The following is a 22731-nucleotide window of genomic DNA, read 5'->3' on the forward strand; positions in this document are numbered from 1 at the left end:
GAGACAGCACAGCGCTATGTAGGGTTCTCGTTGAGGGATCAGCAGACGTGACCTGCGCAGTTGGGGTTACCCAAACGGATGGGAAGCCTTTCTGACCAAGCCCGCCAATACCATGGAGAGGGTCGAGGACCAAGAAAAGATGCTTAAGGAACTATGTAGTCTGCTGCCACTTGCCGTGTCAGTTCAGTACTTGTTCTAATAGGTGGTTTATGTTTGGTGATGCGTTATGCACGGTTCATAACTGTATAACAACCAGTCAGGGCGTGTCATTTCTCATATGAGAGCACGCTTTCAGCCTCCACGAAAGGGGGGAATAAGTATCCTACTATTAACCATGCATTCTTTTATTCTAATATCGGACAATGCCATTTACCTAAGGCGTTTGGTCTACCGTGTCCCTTCCTTGTGAAGCATATATCAGTAGTAATCAAAGGAGCCAGAATCGTTGAGGACCTGTATATTCATATCCCATACACCCCCTGGGTTTAAAAGCGGTTTCATGAAATGTGGTTGTCTGAAAGTGACATACAGAAAGACGGCGGCGTCTTTCAGTACTCGATGAATCTTGGGGATTGGTCAGGAAAAAAAGACTCCGTGGCATTCATTGCAAAGCATGCTTCGGTCGGGTATCCGCTAGAATTCTCCTTGACTGTTTCTGGAGGGTTCCAAGGGCTACCGTGTATCATGGCATCCAATGTCCCCTTGTCGAAGGCAAAGTCGACAGATTTGTCAGCAACGCCGGCCATGTCACGTACGTTCATAAGCTTCCATTCTAATCCTTTTACCTCGGCGTGGCGTTCGGTCATGAGGTCGACGACGGTGGGAGAGAAGTCGATGCAGAGCTGTCGTTTGTAGCCCTGAGACGCAAGTTCGACCGGAATGACCTGGAGCGATGGCTGGTTAGCAGCACAACGAGGCAAGCTAGGGAATACACGATAAGGCAACGGACGCTGTCTCCGGATCCAAGGTGCAGAATGAGCGGGTTGTCGCTCGACTTAAGACCGTCGGCCTCAAAGAGGTTTGTGCAAGCGCAAATAAATATATCAATATATATATTATTTCGCCTGCCCCACAGGGTTCCCAATCATCCATCCCAGTAAAGTCAACCATTTAACCCAATTGGCTATCCTGCTATCGGAAAAAGTAACAGGTTGCGACTTGGGTATTTCGAGGGTCCCTTTCTGGCAATCAAGAACACCCTGCACGATTCGGACAGTCCGAAGTGACGCGGATATCAGCGTCGCCTATTGTTTATGTTTTTGTTAGCCAGAATTGACACTTAGGCAGGAATCACGTTACCGGTATAAAGCGATGGTGCTTATATTTCAGAGCGCCATCTGCAACTAAATACGTAATGCAAGTCAACTCGCCGGTCGAAAGCACATCTTCTCTGATAAGCGCGCCGTCTGCTAGAAAAGCCATGACATGTGGCTTTTCTGGGTCTAGAGGGGATTCGCCCATTTCAGAGATTATGTCCTCGTAGTATTGGAACCGACGAAAGATGGACCAGACGCGCCAATTTCGAGGGCTTCGTGTATGAGAAAGCTGGCAAAGCGTCCTGCCACGTGGAATACTGCAACATGTATTTCCATCAGCCCGGGCCTAAAGACGAAACAAGCAAAGTATCAGCCATACGGGTATTTCCTCCACAGTGTTTGAGTCTGCAGGATACCTGGGTTCCATTGCCCATCGTGGACGAGATAGAAATTCATCAATCGGTATAAACTGGCAGCTTCCCATTGGGGGCTGGCGGGGCCCAGGTTTTCCAGTGGATTGTCCTCATCGTCGCCGTCATCCTCTTGGTCATGGAAGAAGCCGTCTCGCCCTAGCCACGGCTTCGTAACAGCCAGCCATTCACCAATCTTGCTCGGGGGAATCGGATCGATAAATTTCGCAACGCCATTGCTGAGTCTTCCGGTGTTGAAGTCAGCGTGTAGGCACTTCATGGCCATATGCTCGAGCGCACCTGTGTCGATGTATGATCGGTTTGACTTGGCGAGGGGGGCAAAGTTGGCCTTCAGGAACTGGGAGACGAAGGCTTTGCGTTTGCGGGTTTCTTCTGGACATGGTTGACACAGATTAATTTTCGAAGTCTCTTCTGTCTCGAGGTCCGAGTTTTGGGAGGTCGCGTGGCTGGCTAGCGAAGGCATCCTGCTGGTTTATATGAAGAGTCGACAATGCAGGCGGTCGGGGAAGGTGACGTTGACCGCGGTTGCCCAGACAATCACACCGCGCGCGTACTGGTCAAGGTTCCCATTTTCACACCCCTCTTGCAAGTAGGTTGAATAAAAAAGCCATTGATTCATGCACATGTTTAAATAAAAGGGCAGGGATAGTCAGTAACCCCAAGAGATGAAATATGCATGCCGACTTGGTCCCAAAAAGGATAGCCTCTTCACCGCGAAATTGGTGAAACAAGAATGAATGCCACGGCAAAGCCAACGTAGGCTTCAAGCTAAAAATGCTAGGGTCGGTCAATAATTTATTTCAGTCTAGTATCGCCAAAGATGCTAGCCTGAGGGGAGGTGTTGTAAGGGGAAAAAGAACATCTACCAAACTTAGACGTCCACTTTTGCAGAGTGGTTGAAAGACCTCGAAACAACCAGGTCTGCGATGTGGGCAATGAACCACAGCTGCACAAATCACCTGTTTGACATGAATGAACCTGCACAAAATGACACATCTCCTAGTAATTCAGTGTGCGCAGCATCTGTGCTTCATGTGTGCTTTGCGTATACTGTGCGTGTCCCTTGAATGTTTTCTTTGTTGTCCTCGAGCGCATGCCAGCATCGATGACATATACAGTCTGGTCCATCCATGATCCATGTGGAGCGCAGCCAACGTCGCAATTCACAATCTCACTTCACTCTCACTTCACTCTCACCTCTTGATGATGAAAAGCTGCAGCACCACCACTATTGCACTCAGAAAACACTGGCGTCTCCATCGAGCCTCAAAAGCACCACCCGCAAGATCCGTCGGCTCCCCGCAAGCCAAGAGCATGTCTACGATCCGCGTCCTTAACAACGTGCCCGTTCACCTGCCCGAAGGCTTGAGCGAGAAGCAGTTGCTGTCCTTCCGACCATTTCAGGTGAGGCCCCCCCCCCCTTTCCAAATCCATCGCACGGCAAACTCTACAAGGAGCAGTCGCTGACACTCTGGCAGCAATGGACCACGACGCTCGACAAGTCGCTCACCCGGCAATCCGCCCCTGGCCACCCCTTCCACAAGGACCCCTACAGCCTGCGCTCCATCACCGTCCAGTCCTTTGATCTCTGGGGCCATGAACGCATCGGTTTCATCAAGGTACTCGCGTCGGTGTCCAACTCTGCAGGCGAGGCGCTGCCGGCCAGCGCGTTCCTCCGCGGGCCCAGCGTCGCCATGCTGGTGATGCTCATACCGGACGACGCGCCGGACAACGCGGACGAGCGCTACGTCGTGCTCACGGTGCAGCCGCGCGTGCCAGCCGGCAGCTTGAGCTTCGTCGAGCTCCCCGCCGGCATGGTCGACGACGCGGGGAGCTTCAGGGGCGCCGCGGCAAAGGAGATTGAGGAAGAACTGGGCATCACCATCCACGAGGACGAACTAGTGTCCCTCAACGACCTGGCGGCCGAGGCTGCAGGCCATAGGGAGGAGGACGACGGCGAAGGTCTTCCCACAGCCATGTTCCCCAGCGCGGGCGGCTGCGACGAGCACATTACGATATTCAGCTGCGAGCGGAGGATTCCCCGATCGCAGCTGAGCGAGTGGAACGGACGGCTGACGGGGCTGCGGTCAGAGGGGGAGAAGATCACGCTGAAGCTTGTCCCCATGAAGAATCTCTGGATGGAAGGCGCCCGGGATGCAAAGTGTCTGGGTGCGCTGGCTCTATGGGAGGCACTGCGGCGAGAGAAGAAGCTGAAGCACACAAGGCAGGAGCAGGAAAACTAGTCACGTCTCTCTATAATGTAGTTCCGTCATCTCACACACAAGTCTACCGAGTCTAACGGGATGCGAGGCCCAATCGTCATGTTCACAGCGCCAACTTCTTGGCCAGCAAGATTCCCTCCGCCAGGGTGCCGACGCGCGCGTCAATCGCGCACCCCTGCCCTTCCAGCTTCTTGCATTCGTCCCACAAGTCGGCCAGCCTGACGGTAAACACCTCGATGAACTCGTCGTCCTCCAGCTGCGGCTTGGGGTTCTGGTTCTCCGCCAGGCTCATGTCCACGCTCATGTGGACCATGCGCAGGTTGGTATTGCAGAAGCCCGGGTCGTTGTACATGACGGGCGACGTCTCCGTGGGCACGCCGACGTAGCCCGTTTCTTCGCGCAGTTCCCGCACAGCAGCCTGTTCCGCCGACTCGCCCGCGTCAACGAGGCCGGCGGGCACCTCGACGGTGACCATGCCTATGGGAGGGCGGTACTGTTTCTGGAGAATGATTTCTTTGCCGGAAGGTTTGTCGAGGATGGCCACTATGCCGACGCCGTCGATATCCGTGTTGGCAGGGCGCGTGCTTCGCTCGGCGGATTCCCACGTCCGCGGGGTGCCGTTGGCATCTTGGTAGTTGATTCTGCGTAGGAAACAGGTTAGCCGGACTTGCGTGAATGGCTGAATTGGGCATGACATTTTTTCGTACTTGATCAACTTGATCCATCGTGCCTCGTTGTCGGGCTGCGGGCGCACTGGTGAGTCGGCGTTTACAAATTGGACGTCGTTTCAGGGTCACTGCCGTACCAGAGGGCCCGTGGATAGAACTTTGGCATCCGCGGCAGACATGGCTGGCGTTGGGGAACTGAGCGTGCTTCAGATGGTGGCGTCTGGAGAAAGATCAGGCACCGTTGACGATGACCTTGGACCAACATTGGAGGTACCCCCGCCATCCCACCTCAGTCCATAAGTGGCCCATGTGTACATGTGCCGATGACGGAGGTGCGAATGCAAAGCCCATACTTGCAAGACATTTACGAAGCATGATCTGTGACGTTGGCCCAATAAATGACCCGTCACTGGCCGCGAATTTAAAACTTTTATATTCGCCGACTTAGTTGGCGATGCGCGTTTGTGCTTGCTAAACATTTGAAGTGTTTAAAGCGCGTCGCCTCATTGCTGCGTCGCACTAGGGTTAGACGTGTCTGGTGCTTTTGGGACTGGTTCTCACGGGTGGGAAAGCTGAAAGACATTCCAACCACCGGTTCATTCCAGTGCAACTTATTTGGCATGATGAATCATACTTTGGACTTGAATCTCCCAAAATGCACCCTGCCAAATGCGCCAAAGCAGCCTGACCGAAGTAGCCCTCACAATCTGCCTACCCTGTTGGGCACGACGGCGCAACATTATAACTTGACGTCTTCCAACATCACAGTTGAGGCTGAGCTTGGAAATATCAGATGACAAGTTAGAAGAAAAATGTGGAAAAGAAATTGACAAACGTGGTGCGTTAAGATTTACCCGCCCTCAGATGCTCGGTATGCAGTATTTCATCGCTGTGGCAGTCAGGAGCTTCGACACAATGAAACATAGCCGCACAAGTTGATTGAATGAAAATTATGATGGCATCGTAATGCACTCAAGAATTTTTTCGTTTTAAAAAAGTAAAATGTATCGCATCCCCACGCAGCCTATAACTATTAAATGAAGAGGCGGGAAAAAAAAAAAAAAGTAAAAAGAATATCGATGGGAATCGAATCCTGAAGGTTCCAAAGATTATTGCAACGGAGTGTGTTTGGCCATTCCACGGTAATCTCTGGTAAAAGGCAAGAAATTAGTGCGTTTGGAAGGTCCAACTCCACCAGACTGAGCCTTAATTTGATTTATCAACCCTCCCGTCTCATGGGGCTCCACGCCACCCGACGACGCTGACCAATCATGAACCTTCCGCCCCGGCCGCCCTACGGAGTACAGACATGTGTCAAGGTTTCAACCACCAGGCTGAATCTTGCCACGAGCCCCGACAACGCCTGGAACGGGGCTGAGCTGTCTGCCCCCAATGCTGCGACATGACGGACTGCAACCCTCCCCGGACGCTGACCGGACCCCCGGTCCAGCAATCGGCATATGGCCTCTATTGCCGTCCACCAAAGGGGCTGTTGCGGCTTTTGCCACCAGGTAACCATCATCAAACCTTTGACTGATTCGGCAGGTGGGCCAAGAGGCTCCCTGACACCGACGTCTCCGACTGGTCTCTTATTTAAATGACCGTCCTTTTTGGGCCTTTGATCCGACGGCTACTCTACTGCCGCGCCTGTGCTCCATCCTTCTACCTGGGGCTGACGGCCGGCTGCGAAACGGGATGTCGCCGGTGGTTGGTACTACCTGTTGAGACCGCGTTCGAGTAACGTCACCGGCATGACTTGCGTCTAAGTGTGCTCGTTCTTGATGTATTTTGCTGTGCTAAACATAGCTCCTGCAGCGTCTTGCCCTTGGGTCACGCCGCACACTGTATCAAGGACCCGACTGGTGGTGTCTGGTGTGTTATGTATTCGTATCTCATAAGATGTATCTTGGCCATGTGCCATCATTCAATAGAGTCGGCCCTATCAGGGATCAACAAAGCCACGAGGCTAACTAGCGTACGGTCTGCCGACCAGGCGTCACCACATTTACCCCTGTCAGCCTCAATCAATAAACCAGAGCTGCAGAGCAAACACCAATGCTACTCCGATACACATCAATGAGAAGCAACTCCGTAAAATAGCCACCAATCGTTGATATCCACAATACGAGAACCGACAATCGGCTGGCTTGCTTTTCGGCCAAACTCGCGCACTGCGTGAATCTCCCTGAGGCGCTACACCTTCCACAGTTGAGAGCTTACTAGCTAGATGGAGTTGTAGGTTCATGAGTGAGCAAGCCACATAGAACACCTAGCCGGTTCCATGCCTGAAGACATGCCATTGCTCTGCATCACTCAAAACACTCCATATATATGAGACACATCAAGAGTTCCAGCGTCGTAGTCTATACCATCAAATAGCCAGCCGAAGCGGCTGTTGAGGGCCGTCTTGTCGTCTAATCCTGGTGTAAGTGGCAGCGTGGGCAGAACAGGTGTAGGTTGGGTCCATGAGACGTTGGGCGGACTGCCTCACATTTCCTGAGGGATTTCATGACGTGGAATGCTCCTTATTATTATAACTCCATCGCGTTTGCCTTGGTGAGAGCCGTGGTCCCGGCCTCGCGCAATGCTTCGTATTGACTAGTTATTTCCCTGCAAGGATTGTATCTTGACCATGCGCTAGAGTTGCTTGGCGATGGGAAACACCGCTACCATGTCGCTTACTGAGGCGAATTTGCGTATAAGGGCGGCTAGGCATGCTCTTTTCCCAGAGGAACTCACGCATGATGCCAGGGCCGAGTGTCGTACGTTCGTGCTGGCATTGGCTTGTTGGATCACAGGTGCTTGCACATAGGCAAGACTATTCCAGTTGCGAAGACACAAGAAACATGAGGAGGAAATGACATCGATGCTGCCTTGTAATATCATTAGTTGTAATGCCGAATTAGAACCATGGAGACATGCCATCTAGTGGCTGTTCATGCCGTATCCAGGATAGCACGTCGGAAAATGCTGCAATGTAGGTGAACTCGCCAAAAAGCAGGCGTCACCTTGGTAGTACCGCATATTTATTTTGTGGGTTGGATTGTTATCCCAACCGCCAGCAACAACTTGCGCTTGCAGTCCGCAACGACTGTCGCTGCGACCCTCATCACGATGTCGCCTCGTATTATTCCATAGTCCACTTCTGACATGCATCCCGTTCTGTAAACCGCCGAGTTTGGCCGTCGGGGTATCCACACCATAGGCGGGGATCGCGTAGTTGTCGACGTGATGGAATATGTTGGTGGCCGGAGTTTCTGGTGTATTATAGGTAATAGAAGAGGGCTTGTAGAGGGCTGTCGGACTGCCGATATCGATGCCATCCAGGGCGACAGGCAGTGAATGACTACCTTTGGCCATTAGGGCGTCGCAATGCTGAACCTGGGATGCCATGCTAGGGAAGTCGGAGTGTGGAATGAGATGGCGATACATGTCGTTGGGGGAATAGTCTGTTGAGCTACCGTAGTCGACAAATCCACCTCCTTCCGGAACAGAGCCCGAAGATGAACCCGCAGGTGACAAACCCGCTGTTGAGGAGGTAGTAAGAGTGCTCTTGAGCCTCGCTACCTCCTCCTCGAGAAGTCGGTTTCGCCGGAGGAGCTCTTGATAGACCCTGTTAGAGCCTAACTGACCCCGCTTCTCCTCTAGTTCTTGCTCCAGTCGAGCAATTCTGTCCTTGACTCTCCTGCGGTTGGCTCTTTGAGCCTCACGATCGTGGGCCCGCTTGTGCTCGAGCTGCGACGGGGATAGGGTTTCTGTTTTAACCCAAAAAGAGCAGTATAAGTCAGTTGTGCTCAGCTAGGACGAACAAACAAAGTTCTGCTAGTGGACTTACTCCTTGATCTGGTCATGTTAATGTTCACCTGCTCAGGCGTGTTCTGCCTCAAAGCAGAGGACATAATAATATGAGAAAGTGGGTGTTGAGTATCCAAGACGATGCTAGATAGCAGAGTAAGTGAGGTTGGGGTATAATAGCATTAGTATCCACGGGCGCCTCTTTTATCCAAGAAGTCAATGTCTGGGCTTATGTATGCCTCGTTCACGTAATGAATTGGGAGGGTTTATTAGGGAGGCGGAGACGGCAAGGCGACGTGGTTCGGCGTCTTTCCGCCACTGATCCTTGGATGGTCGCCGTCATTTCTGACCAAAACACCGCCTCCGTGGTATGCAGATGGGGAGGCATCCACAGCATCACAAAAAGTTATTCCTTGTCGTGCCACTCCCAATACGTCGAGATGATTGTTGCGAGCCCTACCGTTCCGGTACTTCTGGCTCTGAATAGGGAAAGACTGGGCGCCCCCAACAGCAACTCATCACTCCTGGCGCACGCCATTACTGGTTACACGACATGGCCTGCGCTTTCCCACAAGGGAGTGAGTACTTTGTCGGGTAGATTCACCTCTTGCCCAACTGGTGGAGGGTTACATCTGGGCTTGCTCTTCAACCTCACCTCGGCCGATTGTACTCAAATCTGGATAGATCCGCGAAGAACCAAAGAGCTCGTAAGAAACAAAGGCGAAGCAAAGGCAAGGATAAGGTACTTCTGGTGATAACGCACTGACTATGTGGGTGTCGCGAGTGTCCCGTCTGGCAGGCTTCCATCTCCTGCCTGCCCTGAATTAGAAGCCCGAACATGGTGAAGGTGAAGTGCCAAAGGCACCCCGGCCCAACACTGAGAGTGGATACACACAACCTTGGCCACCTGTTACCAGTAAGGCTGCAAGGGCAGCGGTAAGCTCCCGTGGGGGAGGGCAAAGTGGTAAAAGTGTCCAGATGTCGATATGGTCAATTTCCAGCACACATGCTGCCGGGTTTGAGCGAAAGCGCAAGGAATTTGTTATATCCGAGACACCCGAACAAATCCCATTCATCAAGTCGAAGTCGACATTGAGCTCAAGACAATTAGGAGAGCATACTCCGTACAAGTAGCAACTTGACCACGACGGTCGCCATACCCCTGTGCAAATCCAGGGCGGGATGCAGCTAACGTGCTGTCATAACGCCCAATTGAGAATGGCTATCCAATCTCAAGGTCCGAGTGAAGAAATAGATCTCGTCATGGTGGGCCAGACCCTCCTCCTCCACTCCAAGGCGTTGGGGTCGCTCCTGAGCCCTGCCATCGCAGACAAGAAGTACCAGAACTCCAGAGCCCAGAGACCTGTCCGCGCTTAATCGCGTCTACTGTGACTTTGTTGCGGCCTCAGCTCCAGCATGTCCTGGTCGGGCAGGGGCGGGAATTTTACCCCTACCACTACCGTACTCCGTGTCCGAGTCAAGGGGCCACCCAACCACCCTCTGCTCCTCCATGTCTGCAGCAGCGACATGGATGAAGCCCGTTGAAGGTTTCTCGTGGGGAAAACGGTGGGGTTCCACATGGAACGTTGAAGTGTCCGTCACTCCGTCACTCTGCCCAACCTTTCTGTGCTTGCAATCCGTGCATTGCTCTTTGGCAGGGTTTTCGGTTGTCTCCTTGCTGTTTTGACTCGCGGTGAGAGACGGCCTAGCTTCTTGTTTTGTTTGACTCCAAGCCTTTCAACTTCAGCTGAATGCCCATATTGTGTGGCGGTTGCGACAACCCCTCATTGTCAGGTTCGAGGCGCTCCATCTCCGCCTCGTTCTTTCGCTCATCAAAATGACCAGTTAGATCCTTCACCCTTTCTTTCAAGACTACGGAGTAGCGGGTGCGGCTTTGATTGATCAAGGTTGACCAGGTGACCAGTCACTGAAAAGAGCCACCTCCCAGAGTCTCATACATGCCACAGTTGTCATGGTCATGGTACACGACAGGAAGCTAGCAGGCCGACTCCCTTCTCACCGCATGCATTGGCATCTATGGCACAATTATCCAAGAGATGATTGGATACGGTGTGTTTTGGAGAAAAGAAACGGGTCAGCGGCCGAGGGCATCGTTCTTTGTTGTGGAGAGCATTTCGCGTGCATTCAGCATACTAAACTGTGCCCGTTCCGCCAGTTTCGGCGGGCGCCGAGGCCTATTGTCGTGAACTTGAGATGCATCAACCATACGTACTTCAGGATCCAGGAAGAGCACATGGCGGCATCCACTAGGTCAACTTTCCCCGTGGCTGCAGCCCGGGACTTGCCTGCCGTCATGGGTACACGCCACTCAGCACGGTGCAGACAACATGGGTTGGCGGGGATAGGCGTTAGCACGTTGGCGTCTCCTGGTGAAAGACTTTGCTTCGGACGATGCTATCGTAGATTCATAGATGCATGCGGTTGGCGGATTGGCTGCCTCAAACACGCAGACATCCTTCGTCTGGTATGTAGGCAGCGGAATTGAATCCATCTCCTACCAACTAGACCACTGGCAAAGAACCGCATCAAATCTCGCGCTCATGAACCAAGAATCATCTTGAGCCTTTTGTCGGGGACCCAGCTTGAGATTGCCGAGCAAATGCGTAGCAGAATGGTCTGGTCTACTCAGTGCATAGCGTCCACCACAACCAGAACATCACCCGCTGAGTCCATCTGAGGGAAGCAGCATGAGCTCATGGCGGGACGTCCTCTCCTCCCTCTTCATTTCGCCATGCAAAGATGATTTGCATGATCTTAATTCGTGCGCAACGTGATAGCCAAGTGGACGCAAACGGCCGCTAAATCGCAGGTGAACGGCGTTGGACCTTGACCCTTGATGGCCAGCATTTGCCGACGAGTGCTGTATGTACTCTGGCAGTCATCACATCCGACGAGTCGGTGTTGCCGACCCGGACATCGCCTGGCAGCGGAGCGGGTTGAACCGTCGTCCCACCTTGCTTCTCTCGCAAGGAACGGCGAAGAGGGCCGAAGCAGGCATTGGTCTGGTTGTGTCGGAGAATATTTACGCCAAGGAATAGGCGTCGAGTGTCAGATTGCCTGTGCATCGCAGGTGTTCAACGTCGGATCATCAGGGTTTGTCGCGGTGAAAAAGTCGGGGTCGGTTTTCTGCACGCCTGATGTTGTGTTGATTTGGGGTGGATATCTTCCAAAAACGGCTTGATCGTACCTGCCCATTTCGCAACGGTCAAGTTTTTTACCATCTCACACCTTGCACGCGCCGGTAATTCGGAGCCGCCAGACAGGGAAGGACTGGCCTTGGCAGGTCGAGGCAGGAGCAATCTATTGCACGTGGGGCGGCGCCAGAGCACATTTACTCTGTATCAAGTACGGAGTTGAAGCAAAGCGCATCTCATCTCGTCTTGCACCACCACCACAGACATGCCAACTGCACGTTGACGTTGCTTAATATCGGCAACGTCCGCGTACCACAGAGTTAAACCTCGGGCATAAACCACGGACTGGGGCTCTGCTTCAGAGTTTTTTCAATGTCCATTTTCTCCCCAGGGCCCACCTGATGAACACGATGCTTCTGACGTCGTTCATCGTTCAATCGAGATGCACCGAAGATGGAGATCCAGGCTGCAATGCTGCCGCCACCCACGAGGTGGCCGTGGCGCTATTTCCGCGCCGACGACCTAGGTAGACAACTACATATAGGGTCCAGGAAGGATGGGATGACCAATAGCACCGTCGACGTTTTGTCGGGCGTTGCATCTTTTGCAGCGACCCTGCCTCATGCGCGGTTGCGTCAAAAGTAAGCTTTTCAGCACCCAGCTCCTCAGCCACCATCTCCACTTTCTGACACGCATAGGAGATCGTTAGATGCAACTGCCTTCCAAAGTTGTTGGTTGTCGTGTTCGGATGTACTCGCTACGCGCCAAGAGATAAACTCCATGGCGATATCTAGCTAGATGCACTACTGCTGTGCTCTCGACGCACCCAGGCACCCTTCTTTAGCCCTTCCAACGATAGCACCATCCTATTGGCCAATTCCCGGACTTACAAGATGGATCTGAAAGAGATATGCCAGACTCCTAGACAGCCTACGGCCACGCCGATCACCTACCCATGCCTCGGCTCTCTGTTGTTGGGTAGTACAAAGGCCCAGGGTACAAACGAGCGAACACACACCTGTTCTTGAATCGGGTTCCGCCATTCGATAATAACTTTTGTTCAGCTCGACGAGGAGCAGGCGATTGCTGAAGCGGGCCTGAGCCTGCAACAGGGCCAAGGGTTTGGCAGGTCGTGTTACCCATCCATGGTTTTCCATCATGCGTACTCTGTCCACCCCATGTGTATTTCTGGTATCGCCGATGTGCCCGAACCGGAGGCTCACCTAGCGACGGTTCGGTGTCGGGCAGATATCTGAGTACGAAAAAAAAACAGAATACACGAAGTCATCGTCTATATACATTACTCATCGTCAGCTTTTTTCTATTCCCATTGTAAGTAAGCGTATGCGCAATAATGCATTTGGGACAGTTTGGCATCCGACAAGCCTCACGAAGCCGGGGAACCTTGAGTATCCTTTTATTGGATCCTTTTAGTTACTTTTGTTCCCAAGACCGAACATTTATTGAGAACCGGGAATCAAATATGTCAGAACCACTGCCGCTAGATGATGAACTGCAATCAGAAATTGGAGAAAGCTCCAGGAGAACCCGTTGGTGCACTAAGAAGCCCTCCCTTTTACACAAATTAAGGTCCACATTTCCTAACCCACGATATCCGTCATGTAGGCAATCGATCTGTTTCTGGCATGACAGTGGCCCAGCGTGAACGCAAGAGGGCAAACGATCGCAGGAGCCAGAGAGCCAGTCGCGCAAGGACCAGACAGCACATTCAGCATCTAGAAAGAGAACTGGAGAGCCTCAGACATATACGTCCTGAGGATGGCGAGGATGAAAGCGCTGTCATTCAAGAGCTGATTAGACGTAACCAAGAATTAGAGATAGAGCTAATACGGCTTCGCTCAACGAGTGTTTCTCCCCTTTCTACTAATCCCAGCCATTGTGGGATCCCTGTCGCCGGCAGAGTAAATGCCCCAAACCCAGGAGAGCCTCTAAATACCGAGGCACCGTCAACATATTTGTCTGAAGGCATACCGCCTGTTGATGATGGAAATCCAATGGCATCTTTGATGACCCTTTCCTCGTCCTCGGTGACGGATAACTTTGGTGAAGCTTCTGGGACGAATCAAAATCTTGTCAACTATACAATGCCTAATCAATACCCAAGAATCGATTTTCCAAGGAGCCCACCAAATTTGTCTAGGCCCACTGCTCAGTACCGCCAGTACGGCGAGGAAAGTGGTCCAGGTACAAGAAGACAAGAGTTGCGATACCCTGCAGAAACAAGTATGACGCCTTTTGCTGCAAGTTCGTCTACAGGAGCCCCTCAAGTGGGCATGCAGCCTTTCACTAGGCAATCTGGGTCTGGTCACAGGACGGAGGAATATGAGGGCGAGGGACAAGGGCCTGTACAGCCATTGAGTTGGGATCAATGGCAAGTGGGAAACCCTGGGGGCGAGGCGGAATAACTGTGATTATCACTTATCATCAATACAAGTCAACATTCCAAAGTCGGTTTACTATGGCCTTCCCTGTATAAGTGATTGTTAGCCTTGACTTGGAATCGTCATTGGGCACGCAAAATCCTGTAAACATGAGTATCATGCCATCTATTGCATAATACACAGGTGCTCGGCCGTAGAAAACCAGAAAACTCACTCTCCTTGCTTGTGAATAGCCAAAATTCCCCGAGTTGTCCTTGGGAAATGCTCTCCCCTACCGATCTGCGTTTGCATCGTCACGGTTGTACGAGGCTGCAGGTTTCTATTCTCCCCACAGGGCTATGAACCCCTTTCCAGGAGAGGTACCCTGTCGAAACTATTGGTGCTTCTACCGACGAGGGTTCTGGTGGCGATAAGTTGTACCAACCAATACAAACTGGTACTCGCACCCATCCCTAAAGGATACCGAGATACCTTCCTGCAGCCTTAACATGGGCACGCACACCCCTCGGACATGATTCTACATGCCGTCTTTGTCCGATTGGAGAAATAGATTCAGGTGAAGGAAGGCCTGTGCTGTCGATATGCGACCGCTCGAAGCCCTGTCGGGCTGAGAGTCGAGCCCGACGCCTCATGGTAGGCTACGCGTCGCACCGGAACGGCTGGCGAGCTCTAAAAAAAACCCCTGCCTCGGTTGTTTGCCGTAGCGTTTTGTTATACTGAGATTGGTGGGGATTCTATGAGCATCTTTGGCCGGTTCAAGGGCAAACGAGGCTATCTAGCGGAGAGGACGGGAGATTCCTGAATCAGGTGCTTGACGTTTCAGGCGACGACCGTGATGGAATGCACTTGAATTGTTAACTTGTGTTCACTATTGGATTGGCACGAATAGCCGTATAATGTAGTGTGTCGCTAATTCGGGCCTCCATGAAGGCATGAGTGACGGGTTCCGTCGTGCTAAAAGATGTTGAAACAGGCGAAGGAACTTGTGTCGTATTATTTGACTTAATCAGACATCTTATACAAGGTTTGACGGGTCGGTAGCACATTTCTCGGACAGATTTCCAAGTGCAAAAGGGCAACTCGCTCTTTGATTAATTCAGCCATTTCATTTCCGAGTTGTGTTCTGATGATTGGGATCTCTTTTACCTGGAGAGAAAGGCTAGCACATTTATACAAATCCCGTAGTCCAAAATATACTTCTCTACGCGCCCTCGGGATTTGCTTAGTCTGTTGGCTCGCCCAGTATCCGACACCGGGGCTTCTTTTCTTTCTTCTTGGAATTTCTCTCCGCATATCATCATCTTCTGATTTCGACAAATTCATAAATATATTAATAACCGCAGAAGGGTGAAAAACCTCATACGCACCAACACCAACAGAACTGCTCGATGAGACAGTGTGTTTCCGACTCAGCAACCAAGGGGTCATGCATGCGACTCTCCTCTAATAGACATCTTGATATAGCATGCCATGCCCCGCCGTGTCTCGGCGAATGAATTTCATGTTGCCAAAGGAGAGGATTACACCTATGTTAAAGGTTGGATGTGTCATGATTGGCAGCTATGGATCGAACTGAGCAGTGGGCTGGCCCTTGGTTGATTTTATCTAGCTTTGTGATGGGGGGTTCTCTGATAATTGATTGTAGGTGCGATTTGGTTGACCGAAGTCGTTTGGCTGCCTGTTTCAAGGCGTTTACTTGACAGAAGTCGGTCGCCTGACAAAAGCCATGTGATTGACTCCCACTTGCAGGGCTCTATAATATACAGCAATGACTCTAGTTTTATTTAACAGCTAAATACGAACAGGCACGATGAGTCGACGAGGATGTCTCGGGATGACGGGGGCTCGGGGCTTTCTTGCAACGTTTTTCTGCGTGGTTACTCAGGGTTTAATACCAACACATTAGTGGAAAAACAAGGACCAGGTGTGACAAGGGCTCGATAGAGGGCTTGGAGCAATTTGGCTCAATTCAGCTAATAACAGTCTTTGGTCACAAAGGTCCTTGGTTTTCCTCAAGGCTTTGAGGGGCCAAAGGCGTCTACAAGTACAAGAAGTTGGCGAGGGACTTTGCCCTAGGTCTCGTGACCATAGCCCTCGTCTAACAGGCGATTTCCGTGTAACACCAGGTCTTTCATGGGCGGAAGTCGGCTGGTCATGTTGCTTTGGCACATCAGGAATAGCAAAGACTTCAGCAATCGTCATAGGGCAGTGTGGTTGTGAAGCAGCAATGTCACCTCTCTCTTCAATGAATGTCTCCCATTATGAATGTTGTGAGTGTGTCCAGTCATGACTCCCTCTGTGAATCCTTCCAAATAAATAAGCAAAAGTGAGAAACTAAAAAAAATCTCAAGATGCCATAGTTCATCTTCTCTTCAAGTTTCAGCTTGTCCTCGCTTTATCTCAATTATCTACAATCAATGCGGATACAACCCACTTGGTCAACTTCCTGAAGAGCTCCTCCACCCTCATTGCAATACCCAAGATTCGCTCCTCTTCGAACTTTCGACCCATCAATTGAACGCAAACCGGGGCACCGTCATATGTGTCTGCGTTGTCTTTGCCATGCTGATGTTAGCAAGAAACGTGACACCCACAACAGTGAAACCCAACTACTTACACGCTCTCCAATTGACCTCATCCTTAGGGGTCAAAGGCTTGAAGTCACCGTGAGCTACGTCGACATTCTTGTCTGCTTTGGTGACTGGCAGCACCGCACTGGTAAAGTCGAGTATGTTCACAAACTCTGTGTAGCCTGTGCAAGTAGCGAGATTCGAAAACGCGCAGTGCATCTATAAGAGTACTGACCGTAATGAAATTACTCGCCAGGAATGACGGCCGCATGTGGAGCGACGGGCAAAATTACAGCATCGACGGCTCGTCCGGTTCCCGTGTGCTTGACGGTCGAAGCCCAGTACTCTAGATATCTGGCTACATACGCCTTGTGCTTCAAAACAATGTCGAGAAGCTCAAGAGTTGGAACAGGGTCTTTTGGCCCGTTTCCAAAGCGCTCCGAAACCTGGGGAATCACAGGTTCATGCAAAATGTTCAGCTGGCGCCAGACATCGTCGCCGCCGTCAATGTCCAGAATGATGTCCTTTTTTCCAACAATTAACCAGCGTCATCGGCCAAGAATTGAAGTTGTTCTCACATGCAAGGCCAAAGCTTCTTCATGCGACGGTGGCTCCCACTCGATAACCTGATTGATATTAGAAACTTTGGTACTGCACGGAACAAGAATACGTACTGTGTGGCCGGAACGTTTCACAGCATCAACAACTATTTACTGTGAACAACAGTCCCTTCCAGGAGTGCGAGTTCTCATGGACTCACAGAATTTGCGACGGTTCGATAGGAGAATCGCCCGCAGGATGGCTTGATAGAGCACGTTCCACAAAAATGCGGCCGGAATGCGAACAGATCCGCCTATTCCACGCCAACAATAGTCAGAGGCATTCTTGCAAGCCTAAGAGGGGGGGATCTTGGCTGGAATATGCTTGCCAATATCAGTGCCGACTCCGACATTGCTTGCTCCAAGTGCGAGCAATGCACCCTCGCCGCCGCTTGAGCCACCGCACGACAGCAGCTGATTTACGGGATTCATGGTACGGCCGATGAGATTATTGACTGTCTCTCCCAAGAGGAGAGTTTATAGGTAGCTAGTCTTTGGCCAAGTCAGTAGGTATATATAGAGGGAAGAGAACGAGAGAGCGTACCTTGCAATACAGAACGGCACCGAGGCTGTGCAACTCTTCCACTAGCTGGCTCTGGTCGTGAAACTCCCTTCCTGTCCCTTGAGCTCCTTCAAAGGTGCCTACCCAACTTACGTACCCAATGGTGGTTTCGGCATACTTGACATGGAATTGATCTTTCAAACTCACGGGAACACCGTGCATGGGACCCGCGAATTCTCCAGTCTCCTTCAATTGTCTATCAAGGTTCTCCGCTTGCTCTATTGCGTCTTGAAAGAATATCTCGTGCAGGCAATTGTTCTGTCAAGTAAAAAAGGCCAATATCAAGAGCAGAGTCACCTTGGCCACATACCAACCAGTGGAATCTTGGCGAGCGTGGCCATGTTTTTCTGCCAGGCAACGCGCTTCCACGGTGACCCCGACATGATTGCTTTCAGAAACGGAGCCACACCGTGGGCGTAGCCTTATTCTGGACAGAAGATGAGGCGATGTGATGCTTGTACTGCTGAATAGCTCCCCGCCCGAACAATGCTCATATGGCCAGTGCATGACCTGCGCTGCATTGGATGCATTCATCCATCGCGCCCCTTGCCTTGGCACCCGGATGCCTCAAGTATGCATCTTCTGAACCATTCTCGCATCTTCCTATACTAACATATGCTGTAATTTGCTAGCGTTCGGTAAAAATAAATATAACTTGCCCAGGCTGCAGGTTAACGGCTACATGAAGTCTTGTGGTGTGGCTGAGGAGTCTGTGGCAATACGACGCCTGTCATCGGCTCCAAACTGCCTACCCTATACACAATCCCCTGCACCGCCACAATAGGCTGCCGCCACATGACATCGTGTCACCGACGTCAACCAACCCACACCCGATAGTCCTCCATTCGACCTCTGAGCTTCACTCCCTCCCGTCTACCACCTAGAACCACGACATCTCCAAACCATCGTATATTCGTCGCTGCCACCTCCCACACGCTCATCACCGCATCGTCAACCACCAAAGACGATTGAAACCGCCGCCATGGCCACCAACACCAAGTACCAGCCTGCGCCGCAGCAAGACCCGGACGACTACACGCAAGCGCCACCCGCCTACGCAGAGGGCTCCTCATCGCGCGACGAAAGCCAAGGTCTCTTCGGACCACCTCGCAGCAGCGAAGACAACCTGCCCGATGACTTCAAAGTCCGTCCCCCCAAACTTCTCCCTCCGCTACACACACTAACGCCGTCTAGTTCGGAGGCTCCGTGGCCGAAGCGACCGTCGACATCCGCAACCAGTTCGTCCGCAAGGTATACACCATCCTGACGGTGCAGCTGGCCGTCACCGCCGCCGTCAGCGGCCTCACCTTCTTCAGCGACGCCTACCGGACATGGATCCAGTCCCACCCCGGCGTCGTCTGGGTATCTGTACGCACAAAGCCCCCCTCGCCCCCGCGCGTCCTCGCACCCCTACTAACATACCAAACCACAGCTCATCGGTGCCCTGGTCTTCATGGGCCTGACCTACTGGAAGCGCAAGTCCTACCCCACGAACCTGCTCTTCCTCTCGCTCTTCACCCTGGCCGAGGCGTACTCCATCTCCGTCATCGTCTCCTTCTACAAGACGTCCATTGTTCTCAACGCCGTCATCCTAACGGCCGGCATCTTCGTCTTCCTCACGCTCTTTGCATGCCAGACCAAATACGACTTCACCTCATGGATGCCCTACCTATTCGGCGCTCTCTGGGCCCTGGTCCTCTTCGGCTTCATGGCCATGTTCTTCCCGTACAACTCTACCGCCGAGCTCATCTATGGAGGCGTCGCCGCCCTCATTTTCAGCGGGTACATCCTTGTCGATACGCAGCTTGTCATGCGCCATCACCATGTCGAGGAGGAGATTGCCGCCGCAATCAGCTTGTATTTGGACATTATCAACTTGTTCCTTGCCATTTTGCGCATTTTGAACAGCCAGTCCAACAACTAGATGGGTCCCAAGTTGCCAAATGAGCGGGCATGACGGAGCTATGAGGAGAACCAGATTGAGAAGTTGTTGGCTCTTTGAGCTGGTGGGACAAGCCCCATGGCCGAGCGGAGGGTTATTAATTGGTTCGGAATGAGAAACTGAATTCAGATTGGGTTTGGCGCTTGTTTGTCATTTGTTTTCCTAGGTTTGCTTTCCTTCACAAAATTCCTTTCCACGAATACTAGTTTATGCCGCCCAGGTAGTGCCATGGATATGATACAGTCCTTAGAATTCACCACTCGTCGCACGCATTATTGATTCTACGTACCCCCCAAATTTATGTGAATGTGTGTAAGTATGTAATATAAATTGTTAAAGGATTCGATATTTGCATTAGAAGCTCACTAAGAGAACTAAAGAACAGAACAAATAGAAAAATCGGCCGGGCGACGCGGCAAGGCTAGGCTACAAACAAATGGGTTACCAATACAGCTAAAAGGGGATATCATACCCGCAAATGCGGGCCATATACCTGAGAATGTCGACCGCACATCATGTCCTTCTTGCTCATCCACCCCCGCCACAATATTAATTGCATTGGTTGCTTGCCATTGCCGTTCCCGCTCACGACTCCGATCATCGAGAAACCATTGCCAAGTCGCAAGTACAAGGGGGTTATTTGTGTAAAACCGTGTACTCACTACACTGTCACTACTGCCACTACTGCCCCACTCCATTCTTATATTGGTTCCTCCTGTCATCTCAATCATAGCCAGCCTTTTATATTGAAATGCGAACAAGCTCAGTGGCGTGGTGTAGAAAAAGGGATAAATCGAATTTATGTTGCATTGCGAATCCCGGGGGAGTCCTCTGCTTCTTCTGCTTTTTAGTCATGATAGAGATGAAAAAAAAACCAACGCCGACATAGATATATAAACCAACGTCGCATGTCTTCCTTTTTTATTCTCAGGGTATCGCAGAAAGGCCTAGCGTATCGCTGGACAAGACTTAGGCTTCGTTGTCGCCGTTGGCCTCGGTAGGCGCGCTCACAGAAGTAGCCGAGGCTTCCCTTGCCATACGGGCCTCGATTTCTCGGAGCTGCGACTCACGAGCCAAAAGCTCCTGTCGCTTCTCGTTAATTTCGCGCTGGACCTTGAGCTCGATTTCACGCAGTTTCTCCTCTTCCCTTCGAAGCTGCTCTTCCTTGAGACGGACAGACTGTGAGGCAAGATCCTCAGGGTTCATGGAACTATCAATGCTGTTTCGAGTGTTAGCAGAATAGACCTCGGCGCCAGGTGCAACATGTGGCGAAACACTTACTTTCCGGCAGCACCATCCACGCTCTTGGACAGCTTCTCGGTACGATAATTCTCGTACAAGAAGTCGTGGGTAATTTCCTTGAGGTCTGCCAGGTGACTGTGAAGGAGAGCGGATCGAATAGCGAGGAAGTCAGAGTGGCGAGGGTTGTCAACCTCGACTACACCCCATGGGTACTGGCGAGCGCGAACCTTGCGGCCACCAATCTCAACAACATCCTCAGAGCCGACAATGGCGAAGGGCATGAGCCCTCGGAGCTCAGCGTTCTCCTCGACGGTGTCTTCGTCGTCTTCCTCGATATCGTAGGGGAAGTTGTAGACAGGGATACGGTAGTGCTCGATATCCTCCATAACCAATTTTTTCGACTCGGCCAGTTCGGCGGGGGTCAGGGAATCAGCGCGGCCAATGACGGGAATGACGTTGCATCGGGGAGCAAGGCGCTTCATGAGCTCAATGTCGAGTTCTCGTAGACTGGCAGCGGGTCAGGAAGGCTCCAATATTGAACAAGCAATTTCTCCTTGGGCGAGGGACTTACCCATGGCCCGTGGGAGTGATGAAGTAGAGCATAGCGTGGACACGGTTGTCCCTGAATCGGGGGTTACGCTTGATACGTGACTCCTCGGCCAAGATGTCATCATATTGCCTCTCAAGGTATCCAACAATCTCTGAGAAACTATTGAAAAGTGAGCAGACGGGTATTTCCATGCGCCGTTGCGCCTGTTTGGGGCCCTACCTAGCTTCGTTGTCGATCTGGTCACCAAATCCAGGGGTATCGACAATCGTCAGAGAAATACGGGTACCCTCTTCGTCGAGCTCGAGCTCTGTATCACCATATTCCGTCAGTAAAGCCATGTTTGACCCATTCATTGTCTGCAGATGGTTGAAAAAACTACGTACCAACGGTGACGGGCTTAATCTTGACACCATCCTCAACGTGAGCATCGGTGGGATCGTCGGCATTCTTATGCGTGAGCACATCCTTGTTGCAGAGTGTGTTGACGAAGGTGGTTCGGCCTGGAGGGAGCGATGTCAGTTATCGCTGGTAGAAAATTACATAGGTCGCAGCATTACGTAGGTGACTTGGCTAGAGCTGCGTGAGAGGGGAGATGGAGAGTGACTTACCAGTTCCAGAGGCACCACAGACCATCAAGCAGAACTGAATACCCTTCTTGACGTTCTTCTTTCTCCGGATCATCTTCTATAAACATCGAGACAAGTCAGCATATCCCATTATTGTGGTTTGAACGGCATCTAAAGCAGTCTCCAAACGCTATCGTCGACAAGTTTGCTAGTTGGGGCTATATGCGTCCAGGGGGTGGGTGTGGGCGGTGGGAAGCTGCGAAGCACGTACAGTAGCGGCGGACGACATCTTGGCTGGAGTCGAGGAGTTGAGAATTGGGGAGTAAAAGAAGACCGACGACGAGGAGATGCGTCAGTTGTAAGAGACGACAAGACGGACACGATGACGCTGCGTGGGAGATGGAGTTGGGAGCAGCTCGCTAGGATGGAGACGAGAAGTCGGGGAGAGGTAACCGCAGACTAGAGGAGTCAACTTTGGAGATGGTGGTCGAGCAAGTGGTTGCGCCGTCTCCTACAGGCCACAAGTGCTGGCCAGGGTGGTTTTGGGGGGGTGAGGAGCCACTTCAGGACTCGAGCAGATCAATGACCCAATTAGCAGGCACGAGCATCGGGCAGACCTGGACAGCGCCAGGTACTTCGAGGCCTCAGGAAAGGGGAACCAGGGGTCTAGTCGATTGGTGGGCTCTATATGTCAAAGTGGGGCGGAACTAGGACACGGCTGCCAATGGGGACCGCTGGCGTGCAGTGGGCATTGGGAGGCTAATTTCATCC

The 22731-nt window shown here is 51.8% G+C and overlaps 7 protein-coding genes across 7 annotated transcripts; 2 read left to right on the forward strand and 5 right to left on the reverse strand.

Annotated features, from left to right (window-relative positions):
- Nucleotides 1–548: 548 nt before the first annotated feature.
- On the reverse strand, nucleotides 549–2150 carry MAA_10299 (endothelin-converting enzyme; the record flags this gene model as incomplete). The annotated part of the gene is made up of 5 exons (XM_007828297.2): nucleotides 549–884; nucleotides 950–1009; nucleotides 1074–1244; nucleotides 1300–1573; nucleotides 1636–2150. The coding sequence occupies 5 exons, from the start codon at nucleotides 2148–2150 to the stop codon at nucleotides 549–551; spliced, it is 1356 nt and encodes a 451-aa protein (XP_007826488.2).
- A 743-nt stretch (nucleotides 2151–2893) lies between these two features.
- MAA_10300 (NUDIX family hydrolase) lies at nucleotides 2894–3930 on the forward strand (the record flags this gene model as incomplete). Its single annotated transcript, XM_007828298.2, has 2 exons — nucleotides 2894–3091; nucleotides 3166–3930. The coding sequence occupies 2 exons, from the start codon at nucleotides 2894–2896 to the stop codon at nucleotides 3928–3930; spliced, it is 963 nt and encodes a 320-aa protein (XP_007826489.2).
- An 82-nt stretch (nucleotides 3931–4012) lies between these two features.
- Nucleotides 4013–4756, reverse strand: MAA_10301 (ADP-ribose pyrophosphatase; the record flags this gene model as incomplete). The annotated part of the gene is made up of 3 exons (XM_007828299.2): nucleotides 4013–4550; nucleotides 4617–4651; nucleotides 4715–4756. 3 exons carry the CDS (start codon nucleotides 4754–4756, stop codon nucleotides 4013–4015), a joined length of 615 nt encoding a protein of 204 aa, XP_007826490.2.
- A 2746-nt stretch (nucleotides 4757–7502) lies between these two features.
- On the reverse strand, nucleotides 7503–8476 carry MAA_10302 (uncharacterized protein; the record flags this gene model as incomplete). The annotated part of the gene is made up of 2 exons (XM_007828300.1): nucleotides 7503–8332; nucleotides 8413–8476. 2 exons carry the CDS (start codon nucleotides 8474–8476, stop codon nucleotides 7503–7505), a joined length of 894 nt encoding a protein of 297 aa, XP_007826491.1.
- A 7853-nt stretch (nucleotides 8477–16329) lies between these two features.
- On the reverse strand, nucleotides 16330–18043 carry MAA_10303 (general amidase GmdA; the record flags this gene model as incomplete). The annotated part of the gene is made up of 6 exons (XM_007828301.2): nucleotides 16330–16475; nucleotides 16547–16644; nucleotides 16749–17023; nucleotides 17078–17125; nucleotides 17643–17887; nucleotides 17971–18043. 6 exons carry the CDS (start codon nucleotides 18041–18043, stop codon nucleotides 16330–16332), a joined length of 885 nt encoding a protein of 294 aa, XP_007826492.2.
- Nucleotides 18044–18642: 599 nt separating this feature from the next.
- On the forward strand, nucleotides 18643–19584 carry MAA_10304 (Inhibitor of apoptosis-promoting Bax1-related protein; the record flags this gene model as incomplete). The annotated part of the gene is made up of 3 exons (XM_007828302.1): nucleotides 18643–18804; nucleotides 18855–19028; nucleotides 19093–19584. The coding sequence occupies 3 exons, from the start codon at nucleotides 18643–18645 to the stop codon at nucleotides 19582–19584; spliced, it is 828 nt and encodes a 275-aa protein (XP_007826493.1).
- Nucleotides 19585–20571: 987 nt separating this feature from the next.
- MAA_10305 (Cell division protein GTP binding protein) lies at nucleotides 20572–22249 on the reverse strand (the record flags this gene model as incomplete). Its single annotated transcript, XM_007828303.2, has 7 exons — nucleotides 20572–20821; nucleotides 20884–21351; nucleotides 21416–21553; nucleotides 21614–21701; nucleotides 21778–21894; nucleotides 22003–22078; nucleotides 22232–22249. The coding sequence occupies 7 exons, from the start codon at nucleotides 22247–22249 to the stop codon at nucleotides 20572–20574; spliced, it is 1155 nt and encodes a 384-aa protein (XP_007826494.2).
- Between the last annotated feature and the right edge of the window lie 482 nt (nucleotides 22250–22731).

The sequence above is a fragment of the Metarhizium robertsii genome, assembly GCF_000187425.2.
Source record: "Metarhizium robertsii ARSEF 23 chromosome Unknown MAA_Scf_28, whole genome shotgun sequence".
NCBI classification, from domain to species: domain Eukaryota; kingdom Fungi; phylum Ascomycota; class Sordariomycetes; order Hypocreales; family Clavicipitaceae; genus Metarhizium; species Metarhizium robertsii.